The sequence below is a fragment of the Zeugodacus cucurbitae genome, chromosome 3 (genome assembly GCF_028554725.1).
Source record: "Zeugodacus cucurbitae isolate PBARC_wt_2022May chromosome 3, idZeuCucr1.2, whole genome shotgun sequence".
Lineage (NCBI taxonomy): Eukaryota > Metazoa > Arthropoda > Insecta > Diptera > Tephritidae > Zeugodacus > Zeugodacus cucurbitae.
The window spans coordinates 78,848,835-78,865,025 of NC_071668.1; the positions used below are offsets into that span (position 1 = coordinate 78,848,835).

General features: G+C 29.9%; 3 protein-coding genes across 15 annotated transcripts in view; 2 read left to right on the plus strand and 1 right to left on the minus strand.

Annotated features, from left to right (window-relative positions):
* LOC105211493 (nuclear receptor coactivator 2) overlaps positions 1 to 6,860 on the minus strand; it is a 52,529-nt gene extending 45,669 nt beyond the window's left edge. For 11 of the 12 annotated variants that reach the window (XM_054227066.1, XM_054227062.1, XM_054227065.1 and 8 more), the window contains exon 1: positions 1,645 to 1,787. Coding sequence is in view for 1 of the 12 variants with exons in the window: in XM_011182933.3 (XP_011181235.2) it covers positions 1,645 to 1,673 (29 nt within the window). In the remaining 11 variants the exon portion in view is untranslated. Of the gene's footprint in view, positions 1 to 1,644; positions 1,884 to 6,047 lie in introns of those variants that run through there. The other variant, XM_011182933.3, reaches the window with a different exon arrangement.
* A 4,745-nt stretch (positions 6,861 to 11,605) lies between these two features.
* LOC105211494 (coiled-coil domain-containing protein 43) lies at positions 11,606 to 12,918 on the plus strand. 2 transcript variants are annotated; one of them, XM_011182944.3, is made up of 3 exons: positions 11,606 to 12,038; positions 12,097 to 12,309; positions 12,363 to 12,918. In XM_011182944.3, the coding sequence occupies exons 1-3, from the start codon at positions 11,991 to 11,993 to the stop codon at positions 12,630 to 12,632; spliced, it is 531 nt and encodes a 176-aa protein (XP_011181246.1). In that variant the 5' UTR covers positions 11,606 to 11,990; the 3' UTR covers positions 12,633 to 12,918. The 2 variants fall into 2 exon arrangements, with proteins under 2 accessions (XP_011181246.1, XP_011181245.1); XM_011182943.3 differs by having other exon boundaries at positions 11,617 to 12,013.
* Positions 12,919 to 14,128: 1,210 nt separating this feature from the next.
* LOC105211495 (collectin-10) lies at positions 14,129 to 14,971 on the plus strand. The gene is made up of 4 exons (XM_011182945.3): positions 14,129 to 14,288; positions 14,353 to 14,411; positions 14,492 to 14,600; positions 14,660 to 14,971. Exons 1-4 carry the CDS (start codon positions 14,228 to 14,230, stop codon positions 14,914 to 14,916), a joined length of 486 nt encoding a protein of 161 aa, XP_011181247.1. The 5' UTR covers positions 14,129 to 14,227; the 3' UTR covers positions 14,917 to 14,971.
* The last annotated feature ends 1,220 nt before the right edge of the window (positions 14,972 to 16,191 follow it).

Consider the following 16,191-nt stretch of genomic DNA (forward strand, 5'->3'; position numbering starts at 1 on the left):
CTCTCTCCTATAAAACTAAGAATTGCCCGTGTGAAAGGGGTCATATAATGATTTCGGGCGCTTGCTCATTCGGTTCAACAATCAATGTTTTGAATAAGAACAACACTCAACTCGCAAAAATCAACTCGTATGATTTTACTCATGCGCGCTACGAGCGGCACTTTTTCTGCACAAATGAAATGTGAGAAGAAGAACAAGACAAGCTACAACAACAAACTGCATAGAAATTGTTACGGTACATGCAGTCGTAACGCTCACATCGTGTCGTCTTGTCGCTAATTGTTTACTCATAATCGATCAACTCAAATTGAACCGAATGATGCTTTCGTCAACACAGGCTCATTTTATTGAACGCTGACTTTTGATCAGTGAGTTGAATTGATTGGGAAATTTTGAGCCGAGGACTCAAAATCCAAAGAATGATGTGTACGGCAAATTGAGTTGATTTTTACTCATCACTCTGTTTTTTTCAGTGAGTTGAGTTGAATGAAAAAGTTCGCGTATGAGTAAATCAAGAAAATAGTGATTTTTGCAGTTCTCTGGTATGCATATATTTCGCATCTTTTCACTTAATACAATCTATCTTTTTTTTTGTCGAGCGGCAAAAGTAAAGCGTACAAGAAACTAAATAAACTCTGTTGAGTTTTATTGTCGCAATAAGTTCACCTAAAGCCAGTATGATACAATAACGAAGCAATATTTCTCTATAAATGAATTTGAGTATAACAAGCCAATCTGAATTTAAATTAGTTTTAAAATAGGGAATGCATGCACAATAAGACCATTAGATAACTAAATATTTTTTTGTAAAATTTACAAAATTTTACCAACATCAGCAAATATGTATGTAGATACATATATTTGTTTAGTGTATATTTGCTGCTCAATTTATTGGACGTCAGCGATAATTGGAACAATTGAAAAATTATAAACAAAAAATTCGTAGGTAATGAAATAAAATGAGCCCTAAACACAAGAAATAGGCAGCGAAATATTGCAATTCAATGCTATCAAATGTTATATAAGTATTATACACAAATTTCCAGCGAGTCGTTCAGAGTAAGATATGCTATAGGATTCCGGTATGCCAGAGTGAGGCACAATCACCACGTTTGATACATTTGGAGTTTAAAATGGAAAACCTGTTTACGATGTGTAATATCAATTCTACGCATACACAATATTTTACATACGAGTATCAAAGCATGTATGTACATACATATGTGCGCGTTATTTTATGCCTCATGCACTGTTGCCAACAATTCGACCTAGCAAGCATAGTAATCAACAATTCGAGTAGAAATCCCTGGTTAAATTCGCTTTTGCTTAAATTTTTATTTTTGATTTCAGTTTGAATTTTTGATATTTGAATGGGATTTTATTACTGTGAGCTATATTGTACTTTGTTATATTAGACACGGTCTGATTACCTCTACGTGTTAATATACATACATACTATATGTAAATAAATTACAAATACTGTTAAATATATGTATATGGTCTATTTCATATTCTGTAGTACTTTTGGAAAGCTGTAAAAGTTGAAAATATTTTTTATATTAATTTTTAAGCAGTCCTCAAATGGAATGCAGATACATACATATGTACATATATTGATGTTCTTACAATGAAAAGTTAACTTACCCTGCATTTTCGGCTGCAACAATTGACATGTGGGGATCATCTGTTAGCTGCGCGTAGATGTCCCCGTCTCCCGTTTCCACCCACGATTACACAATATCCTCTTTCTCAACACACGTGTTTTTCAACTGAATCGTTATTAAATAATTACTGTACGAAAGGTTTTGTTTAGAGAAACCAAATAAAATTATTAATGTGCTCGATTTATCTTTTTACGAGTGTTGAGTGAAGCACATACATAACTGAAAAGAATAATGGGGTAAATTTTAGTAACATGAAGAAAAAAAATCAATTTAGCATAGAGTAATATCTTTAAAATCACAACTTTACTATCATAGACTTTGACAAAATAGGAACTGCATTAGGATCAATTCTACCTTAGAACCGGTTTACATGAAAAAGAAGATTCTAACTCGACTCTATTTAAACCATACCTGTTGAAAAATATATACAGTTAAACTTGTATAACTCGAAGATCTTCAAAACTCGAATTCTTAAATTGGCAATAGCGTTTAGAAGTCAAACTTCATACACATTTCTTTTCATAACTCAAGCTTTTTTAACTCGAAGTTCTCCATAACTCGAAGTCTTAAATTGGCAATAGAAGTAAAATTTTATTCATAAATCGAAATTTTCGACTAGGGCTTAATACAAAATTTAAAACTTTACTATCGAGGCAGACTTATAGTTTGCATAAATCATGTAACAAAGACATGGGATACAGACGTCAAGAGCCAAACAATAGCAAACTGCCAGGAACAAAATTACAGAATACTTGTTTTAACAAAAACTTTACACGAAATAAATAAATAAAACCGGAAATTTAAAAAAAATATGTTTTAATGAAAACTTCTATAACTCGAAAGTATTTTTGTGGATTATAGTGATTCATATAGAGAAGCTACTGGCGAATATGACAGGCTACTGATCACCAGTCGCCCTTTTTTTGCATATTATCTATTACTTTCAACACTTATTATAGTATCCAAAAGTGTCAAAAACAGGCTAAGACCTATTTCTTCATTATAGTTTGTAGTTTTGAGAAAAGCAATATATATATTGAGATGCCGGAAAAATTGTAGGTACAAATAAAAGATGAATTTACATTAATATAATTAAATGAGTTGTTTTTTTAATAATATTTAAAGTAACGAATGGTAAACAGTTCGACGGTTGGCGTATCTAATGCAAAACCATCCGGGAATTCTACGAGGATTACAGATATTCGGACAAAGTAAGCAACTGGTGGAGGTACAATGGAACGGCTTTGCAACCGAACTAAATAGTTTCGGGCCACCACATAAAATTGGAAAGGAATGGCAAACGGTAATTTTTTAATGATACAATATTTTTAAGCAATTCATAAGATTTGATTTCCTTCTGTAGGTATGTATATTAATATGTATACAGATATTTCAGTTCGCAAATTTAAATTTTTTGGCATATTTTCTGTTGCATCAATATGATCACTTGTGTAAGAATCACTTACATAGTATTTAGCTTGTAAAATTCCGAAGTCATTTGAAAACATTTGCATTTTTTACTTCTTTCACAAGTGGAAGATCCACAAGATTGGAACGGCGATATTTAAGCTTTTCTCGACTCATGAAAAAAAATTCATAGCTACACAACATAGTTCTTTTTCACATTTTCATTCAAATACACTTCCTATTATTCACTAGTAGCTTTACACAATTGGGGTGTTATTTTTAAATAGTTAAATTTGATTACAACTGATAGTCTATGTTTGTATGTTTAACTGAGTTGAAGTATTTTCACACATTCATTTATTACGTACCAATATTTTCGCCGGTGCTTGGACATTGACTTTCGTTGTTATGGTTAGTCATATTTGATACAACGAACATATTCATGTGAGTACTCTCAGTACCTATGATGAAAAATTAAGCATTTTTGGTTTTGACCTTGGAACGCTTTATCTAAAAATCGAGTGCAATCAACTTTCCACAGAATTTATTTTATTTGTATTTGACTTTGTAGTTGTGGTGGTAACTGTGTGAATTTCTATCGGTTAAGTTTAAACAAATTGTATATTAGATACTTAGTCATACTTCAATTTTATTCGTTTTCGTGATGTTTCTTTTTTAGCGACTATGTAGAATTTAACTGAAGTATTTCTTGCCTGTGTTTATTTAAAATTGTAACTTCTGGCATACTATTTTTAATAAATATGTCATCTATAAAATCGATCTTAAGAAAGGCTAATCACTCACAACAAACAGATGTTGCTCGTATTTTGTAATTGTTATTATATGCATATATACTTCCTATATACTCTTTTGGAACAGAATTGTGGACGTCGGTGATTCGAGGAGAAGAAGTTGGCTACTTTCACAGAAACTAGAAAATAACAGGATAATGTAAAAAAAAACAAATATTAGAGTCACAATTTAAATAGTTCAAGTATTTTTGATACTGATTTTTAACATACATATTAACATTTATGCGAGTTCTTGTTTTACATTTCAAAATAGTAGTACTAAAATAGTCGTACTGTTTGCCTAACGGGTTTGCTATATACATATGTATGTAACTGCGGTGGTATATGATTATTTTTTAGATTTTAAATTTAGCTTAATATATATTGTAAACAATTAAACTTTGCTCATACGAGATGCAGCTAAAATTATTATCCCAACAACTTTAGAATAAATAGAATTTGTTGTGAAGTGAATGAAAAATTAATTTGCTTTCGTAGTTAGTTGCTGTCATTACAGTTCTTAGAGACACTTGTTGCTGTTATCAAAATCATTAATTTGAGATACAAGTTACGAACGAAATGAAACGTTGAACTTATATTTTCTGGCATGAAACAGTTACGACCACGTTTTTCACTTCACTTCAAAGGAGAGTGATAGTGTTTTAAAAAACTATGAACCCATACACAATATATATTTTTATTAATCGATAATTAGAGCCAATTTCATAGAATTGCAAGTAAGAGGAAATCAAATAATAAATAATTAGATTTTGAATTTTAAAATATAATTATTAAAATGTTCGTATACAATATTCGGAGAATTTTTTAATTAATTACAATATTTGGTAATGGTTATTACATACTTCATGGTCTCATTTACCTTTTTTTTACTATCTACTCGATATATTATATATTTATATTAAAATCAACGTAACTATCACAAATCATTATATTCATTATATTAGTGCCGTGGGAAGGTACAGTCATGTGAAAAATAATAGGGACACATGACACATTTATTATTTTCGCACACTTAAAAAACGATCTTACTTCACAAAATGATCAACACTTTTTCTTTGATAACGGTTCTTTACATCACTGTTACATTGCATGTTACATTTTTGATATTTTTTTTTTAATTTTATTATAATTTATTTTTTACCTATTTTCATGCAAGTGTCCCTATTATTTTTCACATGACTGTATATACTAATCTTAACTAATAATAATTATCCCGTTAACTTCAATTGAGGAATATTGCGCTCATAACGACAAATGCAATATAAGATCGATAAAGGTACGAAATTAAATATATATGATATGTTAGAGAAAAATCAACGTGAATTGATTTCTTTCATATTTGTTGTTAATTTTTCATAAAAAGTTCGAAGGTGTTAAAAATTATTTTTCGGGCAAATTTTGTCTGAAAGGCGATTCTACAGTTAAATGACAGCTGCGAAAAAAAACTATGTTTTACGAACTTGTGACTAATGTAAAATTATTAAATTAATAATAATGTAATTATTAAATTTTTAAGACGCTTAAAATCAATAATAAGTTACATTGATTTTTTAATCGATTATAAATGTACAATAGTTTTCCGAAATAACGGACACATTAATTGTCAGGCCTGTCCGTTACATCGAATTTTTCGTTAATTCGAGCACTCTTTAGAGGTATGTTTTTCAATAAAAATGAGTCAAATAACCGTAAATTGCAGTGTAATAAATTGTTTTATTAATTATTTGTTAAAAAATTAAAAACTATAACAAAACAATTCAAATCCAATAAATTCTTCCAAAATGGACCAATTCTGACACTTATACTTCTATTTGGTGCTGATCAATAATTTTAAGCCTTTTTAATTCAACATTTTTTCAATTTGCACATTTCTTTCGAATTTTTCCAAGTTTTATATAGTTTTAATTCTGGTTCGATGTTATTTGATTTTTTCTCTTTCTTCATATGTCTTCTTCATGTTGTTCGTTAAACCAAGTACTTAAAAATCAACGATGTTCGTTATTTAAGGTACTCAATGTAACAAATTTGCTTGTTCGTTATAAGCGGTTTTCGTTAAAACGAATATTCGCTATTTCGGAAAACTGCTGTATTTGGTCCAACTATTTAATTTCAATATTTATCGTTAGATAATAAATTAATTTCTGAAATTTTTGAAATACCTCACCTTAATATGATACACGAACTGGCGGCCGTAACTTTTATTATTTTTCCACATCAAAGGCTCATTCATGTACATACATTAAAGCATTATCTAGTAAAATAACAGTGTTGCATAATGGATCACGTATGTTTGTATTTTCTAGCTATATACGAGCTAAAAATATATATGTTTTTTTTTATTTTAGTGGTATTTTAACACTAATGATATATGATTATTTACTATATAATAAACTCTGATTAACACAAAGGACATGAGGGCATGTTAATTAAATTTGAGACCATAATTGCAACGATTTTATTTAAGTCAATATTAATAAATAGCTTGGCGTGTTGTTTTTTATTGAGCACTTTACGTTTATTTTAGCGTAAACACTAAATGTATTTAAGCTTCATAATCTAGTATAGCAGATATATGAAACCGATTACTTTTAGACACTTTAAAATCACTATATGTATGCATTTTTTTATTTTATACACATTCATATTAGGTTAATTATTACATATTTTATTCACCATACGTTTTTTTCTTCTTCATTCTTCATTATTATTTATTTTCAATTTATTTTCATTTATTAATATATTAATGGTTCATTACTCCACTTATAACACATTTTTTCTTTAATTTTTACGGGAATAAAGCTTTCTTTCTTAATTTGTTTTTATTTTTTTGGTACACATTTTTTTTATATACATATGGTTATTTTGTTTACTATTTTAACGTTTCTGTTGTTACGTTAATTTTTTGTTGGTTTTTTAACTATTTATATTAATGTGATATTCATATTATTTTATTCTCAATGGTAACGAAATAAACTCACTGGTAGCCGATTGATAAAGAATTTTATAAAAAAGAAAATAATTACAATTTTATGTTAATATATAATATATATATATCGAAAGCATTTATAAAATTCAAATTAGAAACTCATTAGTGAGCTACGTTCTTTATATTGAAGAACTAGCATTTTCTCGTTTAGAAAATAATATCCTGTTTTTAATAACCAATATTTGTGTTTGCCGCATATATTCGAAAATTTTCACAACATATAATAACTTACTACATTTTTATGTGATAACATTTGATGAAAGGTTCAGCTTTGCGATGTGTTTGTGTTTTATACGTTTATTTTAAGAAACGTTGAATATTGTCGCAAAATACTTATGTAGGTAGATCACAAACACTTTATCTCCTGCATATGTATGTGTGTGTGTATTTATACAAAAATGTAGTATTAATTAGTACAAGACATGTTTTAAATAAGAAAAAATTATAGACATATGTACATATACATTCATAAGAAATCATATACGAACAAACGGAAATGGTCTAAACCGAAAATCGTTAATACTACTGAACCAGCACACAACTGGCAATGATTAAAATTGTTTGAGTACATATGTATTGTCGTATAGTCGACAAGGCAGCAAAAATTCGGAAACCAAACGAACGAACAAAACAGACATACAACAAGTATATGTATTTCGTTTTTAATACGTAAGCAATAACCATGAAAATAAAAAATAAAAAGAAGAAAATGTATACACACTTAACCAAATAAACAATTTAAAGAGAAAATGAGTTAGAAACCAAAAGGTGAAAAGGTAAATTGCGAACAAAATTTACAGCACGAAGGCAGTTAACATGTAATATACTTATGTATATTCCGTCTACTCTTCCAAATACATGTATTTGTGAGATATTTAACGTCGCCTAATGGTGTTCATTAAATGGAATATTGTTATTGTAGTGAACGATAAAAATATAATTTCAAGCGACCACACTTATGGGACCGTAAATTTCATATACACATATGTTACGTGTTAATATACATACATATGTATATATTAATAAACACAGCTGACTAAAGCCATATGTATCAATGTTTTAACGAACTGCTTTAGTTAAAAATCAAAGCAAAATGACAAAACATTAGAACGATAACTCTAAAAACTATACTTGAAAGCTTAGACTTGTAGCTTGTCCATGGATATTTACTTCATTCAAGTATAGAAATAATATATTTTATATCATGTTCCGCGTTCCAAGACGTTCCCTCAGATTTCTATAGATTATGCTTATACTTATGTATGTTTAGGTAAAACTTCAACAGCACTCATAAGTATAATTCACATATGCAAATACATATATAATTTGTGAATGAGAAGTATGTGAGGTGGAAACGTTCATTGAATATGCGTATACGTAAAAGAATGACGGGTGACCAAAATACAACATCGGCTACCGCAAATCGTGTCGTAAAAGAGAAGAAATGTTAAGTATAGAGAGTGCGAGAGTAAAACTCTACGAAAGTATGAATACATATTCGTATATTTAATACTTTGAAAGGGAAGAAAGAAAATAAAGTAAAATAAAAACTAGGTGTTGAAAAATATTTATAATTTAACAATAATTTAAACAGTTATAAATGAACAAACTCAGCAAATTAATTTCTTACACGCGATTGCAATGCCAGTAGAAATTATTATAATTTCAATATTTTTGAATTACACATCACACTTATTGGAATTTCACACGGTGAATACTTTGAATTTCCCAGCTTTTTATTTACTTTTATTATTTTTGTGAATTATAAGGTTGAAGTAGCAAAGATATATACTTAAATATATTCGATTTCACAATTTTTGTTTTTAATGACCACATCGCACTGACATTCTGAGTATTCGGTCGATTTAACTTTCTTATCATTTTCATTTACTTTTTTGAGCTCGTATTTTTCTTCTTCGTGGCACTGATAGATTTTATCTACAACTTTTTTCTTAAACCAACAACATTCTCTTTATATATTTTCTTAACCCACGCTTACTTATTAATATACAATTATTAACAAACCATAATAAAAATTGACACATTTCACCAATATCTTAACATTTATTTCTAATTCGAAATATATTTATATTGATTATAAAAGAGATTGATTTTTTTTATTTCACTCTACTCATGAAAATTTGTTGTTGGATAAGTTTTAAAATTGTCGCGTAATTGCGCTTCACACCAATACACATCCAACCGTATTCAACGAAATACAAACTCGAACTAATGATGGTCGCCGAGCAAATTTTAGGGGAGCTCTTATTCTGTGTGTTGCACGCTGTACAAAAACAGCTAGAAAAAGTGGGTGAGTATAAAAGTGGAGAATAATGGGAAACCTTGGAGCATGGAAAATAAGAGTACTTCCCAAAGAGAAAATAATTTTATTCTGATACGCACACATATGCTTGCATATATGTATGTATTAAAACACATACATACGAACGTGACTGACTGCATCCCAATCAACTCCAGCCTGCCAACGAATAACCGGCATTTGGCACTCCAAAACAGATATTATAAGGAGGAAACACTCAAATCCATCATTCTTATAATATGTATATACATTTGGAAGAGTATTTATACATAAACAAGCAAACCTGCGTACGTAATGATTTTGTATCTAAAAACACTTCACACATTTTAGATTTACTCTTCGATTTAAATCGTTGTAGTCAACATCTAGAATCCGAATAAATCATGAAATGAACATATGAGGGCAATCTAAGATGAATCAGAACTAATTACAGTTGAACTTCTATAACTCAAACTTTCTAAACTCGAAGTTCTTCATAACTCGAACTTTTGAATTGGCAGTAGAAGTCAAATTTCTTTCCATAAATCGAACTTTTCGACCAGGGCAGAATACAAAATTAAAAATTTTACTAGCGATGCAGAATTTTAAAAAAGTCCCTATATCGTATGAAGGCGATCAAAAAGCGGGGATGTTTTAACGTATGTACAAAAAATTTACGCAAAGTAAATAAATAAAACTGTGAATAAATCTATATTTTACAGCTTTTTGAAAAATTTTATGTTTTAATGAAATTAAAATATCTATTCATGTATTCCAGTAACAACAGTAACAACTATATGCTTGATATAAATTTGGGTATGTTACGGTCATGGAAAATATCTACACAATTTGTTAGCTTAAAATAATATTTTTTTGTAGAGAAAAACAAAAAAATTGTTTATAAATTCTTGTATTCCAGTAACAACAGTAACAACCATATACTGGATATAAATTTGGGTATGTTACGGTCATGGAAAATACCTACACAATTTGTTAGCTTAAAATATTTTTTTGTAGAGAAAAACAAAAAAAATTGTTTATAACTCGATTTTATAAAAAGTAGGATTATTGCAATAAGCCTAATCAATCCATCCATGTACATATGTACACATTTTTATAGGCAGGAAATTTCAAGTCGCTTGGATGGATTACTATTGTTTTTTACCTTATTGGGATACATCAAAGAAATATCAAGGTAATCGCTTCTTAACAAATTTATTCAAATGGGTTGGAAAGCCTAATATCCTCTTTATATTATCAATTACATAAAATAGATAAGAACAGTACGTATTTATTAAAAATACAAGCAATAAAATATCTATTTTTTTTTTTCAAACTGGACAACCGTTCTGTTTCGATATTAAATACCTAGCTAAAACATTCTATACATTGTGATAGACTTTAGCATTTTTATATTGCTAAGCATTTAATTTGCCATGTTCCATGTTTTTAAAATCAGACTGAATAGTTATTATAGAGAAACTAGAGACAGTGTGCTTGCTGCTTGTGTGATAGACTATAGCCAAAGCCACGGCAATGATTTCAGGAATACGTGCAGGGCGACAGAGTATCAAGTTAGCAAACAATAAAGTATATTGCAAAAACATAAAATATATATTTTATGTAGCCCGAATAATATAAATTTATGAAACAGATCATCTACTTCTCAAAAATTATCATACAATATAGATTTATGTACATAAATATGTAAATACATATACGATTAGCGTCGTCAAAACTTGTATCATTTCTTACTCACGGCACATATTCCATTTTATAGTATTCCTTTAGCTCATTATTGAGTCTATTCAGTTCATATAGTTATAATTATCCAGCTTAAACCCACATTTAACCTTGCACTTTTCTCATTTCTTTGTAAATTGAATACCTTCTTTTTGTTTTCAAAGACCAATTGGCAATTGCTATTACTGATAATGAGACGTTTGACAGAAAATAAAAGGGAAAATGCTTCAAATGACACTGCGACTAAAGATGCCACACATTTGAACTTAAGAAGAAAATTCATTTATAATGATTAAACATGAAAATCGTTTCGTTTCAATGAGTAAACATGGGAGAGATCAAGCGGATAATAAATTAGCAATTTTATGTATTTGTCTATATTTAGACGATGCATTATTTGAACAAAATTATTTTTTCTTTTAAAATTTTCCCTGTGTCGTCGTTTTTTCTCCACAGCACCAATTGTGTGGACACAGTCCCATAAACGACAAACATATGTGCACACCGATCGTAAAATATCAAACATGGATGGTATGCGCACAAGCCCATACACGAGTAATTCTGATTTGAACGCATACCGATCGAACACATTTGTGTATCGTGTATGGCCACTATAAGACAGATATATTCATCACATTCCAAAATATTGAAATTCGCTCTAATATTTCAATCCGGTAACTTTCTTAAATGTGACATTTCTCTTTAAATTTCGTTTATCATCTCCTATTTATTCAAGTTGTTGACATTTTGAGAAGATATGTCAATTCCAAAAGAATTAAAAAATCATCAGAAGTAATTGTGAATACCGCGAAATACCAAAAATGGTATATAGATATATCCATTAATAATAGTAATTAATTTTCGGAAAATATTAAATTTTAAATAATTGTAAAAGCGTTGTGAAACTTAAATATAAGCGAACTATAAAATGCAGAAAAGTAAGCAATCAACCAATGAGTTCACCTCGTGGCTACAAAAAAAACTGATCGAGCTCAATACGGATCCTGATGTCTTTGGTGCCTACATAGCAGGAATTCTTGACGGGGAAGAGTCGCTTGAAGAGAAGCGTGAAGCGCTCAATGATATACTCAGTGAAATCATTGTATGTCGGAAAAGAACAACTTGAAGTTAGTTTAATTTAAAAGCTTATATATCGAATTTCCTATATATTTTTTTACCATGTAGACAAACGATATTGATTCCTTGATAAGTCTTATTCTTGAAAAATTTGAATCAGCTCATCCCAAAGAAGAAAAGAAGAGTGATGTTCATATTGATGTAAGTGAGCAATTGGCCAAATTATTAGAAGTACAGAAGCTTCCAACAACCACAAAGGCGCGAGAGTACACTGAAGAAGAGCTACAAATACGACAACAAATTTTAGCTCAATATTCGCAGGTATGGAATTAGTAACTATTATGAAATTCAATAAATTTCTCATTATGTAATAGACTGAAGTTGAAGACGTAGATGCTTATTGTTCTGATGAGGAGACCGAAGGTTCAAATGCCGTTTCCATAGCAGCCAATTCATTAACTGGAATCGAACGTAATACTAATGTTCAGGATGTAATGGCATTGCAAAAGGAGAAGAGGGAGCAAGCGCGTATGGATAGTGCTGCAAAAAAACAGAAAGACAAAGAAGACCGGGAACGTCAGAAGCAACAGCGAGAGGAAAAGAAAGAAAAACGTAAAACTGTAAAGGGCGAACGACGACGGTAGTTGAAATGTTATAAAAATATAAATTCATGGCAGAATACCTTTGATCTATCACCCGTGAACCAAAAAAATAAACTATTGTTTTGAAATTATTGCAAACTATATACATAGTATAAAACGAAAGTCTTTTGAACTTGCATATTTAGAAAACTAGTACTCGGTTAGTAGGGGTAACCACGTCTTATGTTTTTCATAAATATTGTATTTTTACTATAATATTTTAACCAAGTAAATGGTATGAATATAATCTTAAATGCGTTTTTGAGGAGCGCTATTTTTGTTAAAAATGTTGCAATATATTTATCTTTTAATTTGGCGAAGGATTCGAAACAATAGTCCTTTGAGTAGTTGAGTTACAGTATTAATTTCGTAATTTTAAATATATTAGATAGGGAATTAAACTTTAATGATTTATACATTGCTTAAAAAAGGATGTACAGTGTACAATACAGAGTAAATTTATTATATGTATAATTAGAAGTGTATGTGTTGTAGCGGCGGAAAACTTTCTACTAATAATTTTGAGGAATGTTAACCAGTCGGCCGTCCTTGACCTGATAAAAATTTGTATACGTTCCGGTTACGTACATCCAATCGCGGAATAACGGATTTACAATACTATACTACTATGGTTTACCCGCACCAATTTAGTTTCAACATGTTAAGTGGGTCTGAATCCGATCTTTAAGTTTTGTAATATTTATGCATAGTGTATTAAAATTTGCATACCATCAACATAGCAAAAATAAAACCGTTTCTGTATAATTTCACACAGCAAATATTTATTTACTACATTCCTTGTCTTAGACTACCAGCCACTTCATCCAATCCTCAAGTTCTTCGTCTCAAAGGCTCGTTACATATCTCTGCTATTTTTGTTTACAAAAAATTGTGAATTTCAAGTTTTAAGGAACCATTGTTTTATGAAAAAACTTCGTTGATACAAAGGGTGGTGATACTGAGTTTCGTCGTAACCGTAGAAACACAAATGATTCTCCTTGTTTAAAAATAATACATTAATATGAAAATAAGTGAGTAAGCTAACATTGTCCAACATCGGCTTCATTTCAAATCCGTAAATCTTATCATTCAGAATTGTTTACAAATTAAAAGACTACGAGCGATGGGTATACATGTATATTAACTCAATTAAATTAAAAAAAAAAATTAAAGTAAAAGTTGTATACAACTTCAAGATACATTGGATTAATATATTTTGTTATCACTCACATTTTGGGAATATTATATTTTTGAAGAACTGTACTAATTTAGTATTGCACTTAACTTATAATAAATGCATCACCTTTCCCCATAATATATATATATTACTTATTCATCCAAATGTAGTTCTGTGTTGTGTTCTATCTAATATATACATTTGGTTATCAGTAAGTACATACATATGTAAATTTTCAAAGCTGTTCTTATTAACCTTATCAAAATTAAAATTCGCTTCATCAATATATGTACATATTGTATATTTGAGTACAATGTATATTTAAGAACAATTAATAACTCATACAATGCTCGTTTCATTTCATTGCTCACTAGCAATGGGTTTAGTTCATTCAAATTTCTGAAAAGTGTTTCCCGGAAAAATGTTCTTAAAGTTATATATATTATTTACATTACTTGCAGTTATTGCGACATATGATAAAGGTATTAATCTTTTAAACATATCTTAATATGTATTTACCCACCCATATTTACATATTATTATTAGTTGCAGAAACATCCGTTGTTTTGGGTTCAAAACGATTTTTAATTGTGGACAAATTAAAGGTACACACATTAACATATTATTCAGACATATTCAAATCGTACATATTTACAAGTAGTTAAATGTTTACATATTAAAATAGTTACCTTGGGCCCAGGCTGTACAATACTGCCTCGACATGAATATGACACTCTTCGCTCCCCATACGGAAGAGCTTACAAAACAACTGAGCGAGTTCCTTAATGAAATAGGCAAGTAAGATTTCTTATATTACTTGTACAATATTAATACAATCTTTTATTAACTTTAGAATTTGTTTATAAACCGAATATTGGCAATGATTACATCTTTTGGACTTCTGGCAAATATGATCAAAAGCGTAATGAATTTATTTGGCACAGCACTGGTGATCAATTTAATTATACTAATTGGTTGACGAACATGCCTGATAATTGGCGGGGTGATGAGCTTTGTGTTGAAATGGGGTTTCGAGAAGTGGGAAAATGGAACGATAATCGTTGTAGATATAAAAGACATTTCATTTGTGAACACTTGGTAGAAATATAGATACATATGTATATAGATATTAGAAAATATATTGAATGTAATATACGTATATGTATATATGATTTTTGAATTCTTAACTGGTATAAATCTATAATGGCACATATGCGTTTACTAATTTATTTCTGATGCTTATGAGAAATTATTGAGAAACGCTTTCAGTCTCAATAACAACAATGACATATTGTAGTGAATATGTCTTCAAACTACAAAATGGGTTGGCAGTAAGGACACAGAAAATGAAATTTTTTAAAATAGACCTGTTTCTCTATAATTCTACAATGCACTTAAACAATAACAGGAATTGTTCTGTATATACATACATATCCTACATATGTATGTATAAATTTTAGTTGTAAACTCATTCACAATTAACTTTACACATGGAAAATTAAATCAATTATCAAACTAATTAAAAAATTTTAAATTGAAATTCTTCTGTACAATTTAAAATGAATTAAATAATAACTAAATGTATGTATGTATGAGATTGGTGTATACCCCGTTTAGCCGGTTATAGCCGGATCGATGATAGCGCGCCACTTCTCTTTTTCCCTCACTGTTCGGCGCCAGTTGGAGATCCCATGTGTAACCAGGTCGTTCTCCACCTCGGCTTCCTCCGGCGGGTACTGCATCGAACACTTTCAAGCTGGAGTGTTTTCGTCCATTCGGACAACATGACATAGCCAGCGTTGCTGAACTGTGTCTATATCGTCGAATAACACATACAGCTCATCATTCCATCGTCTGTGGTATTCGCCGGTGCCAGTGTTTTGAGGACCATAAATGTTGCGCAAAAGTTTCCTCACGAAAACTCCTAGTGTCGTCTCATCTGATGTTGACATAGAGTTTGTTGATGTAGAGTTTGAGTTTTGTTTGTCGAGAGAGGACTTTACTTTTCAATCGCCTACTCAGTCCAAATGAGTCGAATTCCCCAGGTTCGACGCTCATCATAAACATAATTTTTTATTAATTTTATTAATAACTAGCAGAACGCTCCGGCTTCGCACGGGTTTAAATAAAAAATTCAAAAGTTATAAGTTTTTACACACATACATATGTATGTATATATATTCCCGTTTATTGTGTGAGTTCATATATTATAAAATAAGAAAAATGACGAAAATCCGAACGTGAAATTATATTTTATTTGTAATGAACTAAAACTTATTACGACCTCCAGCCTTTGATGTCCGTTGTCTTTCTCTCTGATTATGAAGGCGTTGGGAATCAGAGTTCGAGTCCCTAGTGCGAAAGTGTATATTTCTAATATTTTGT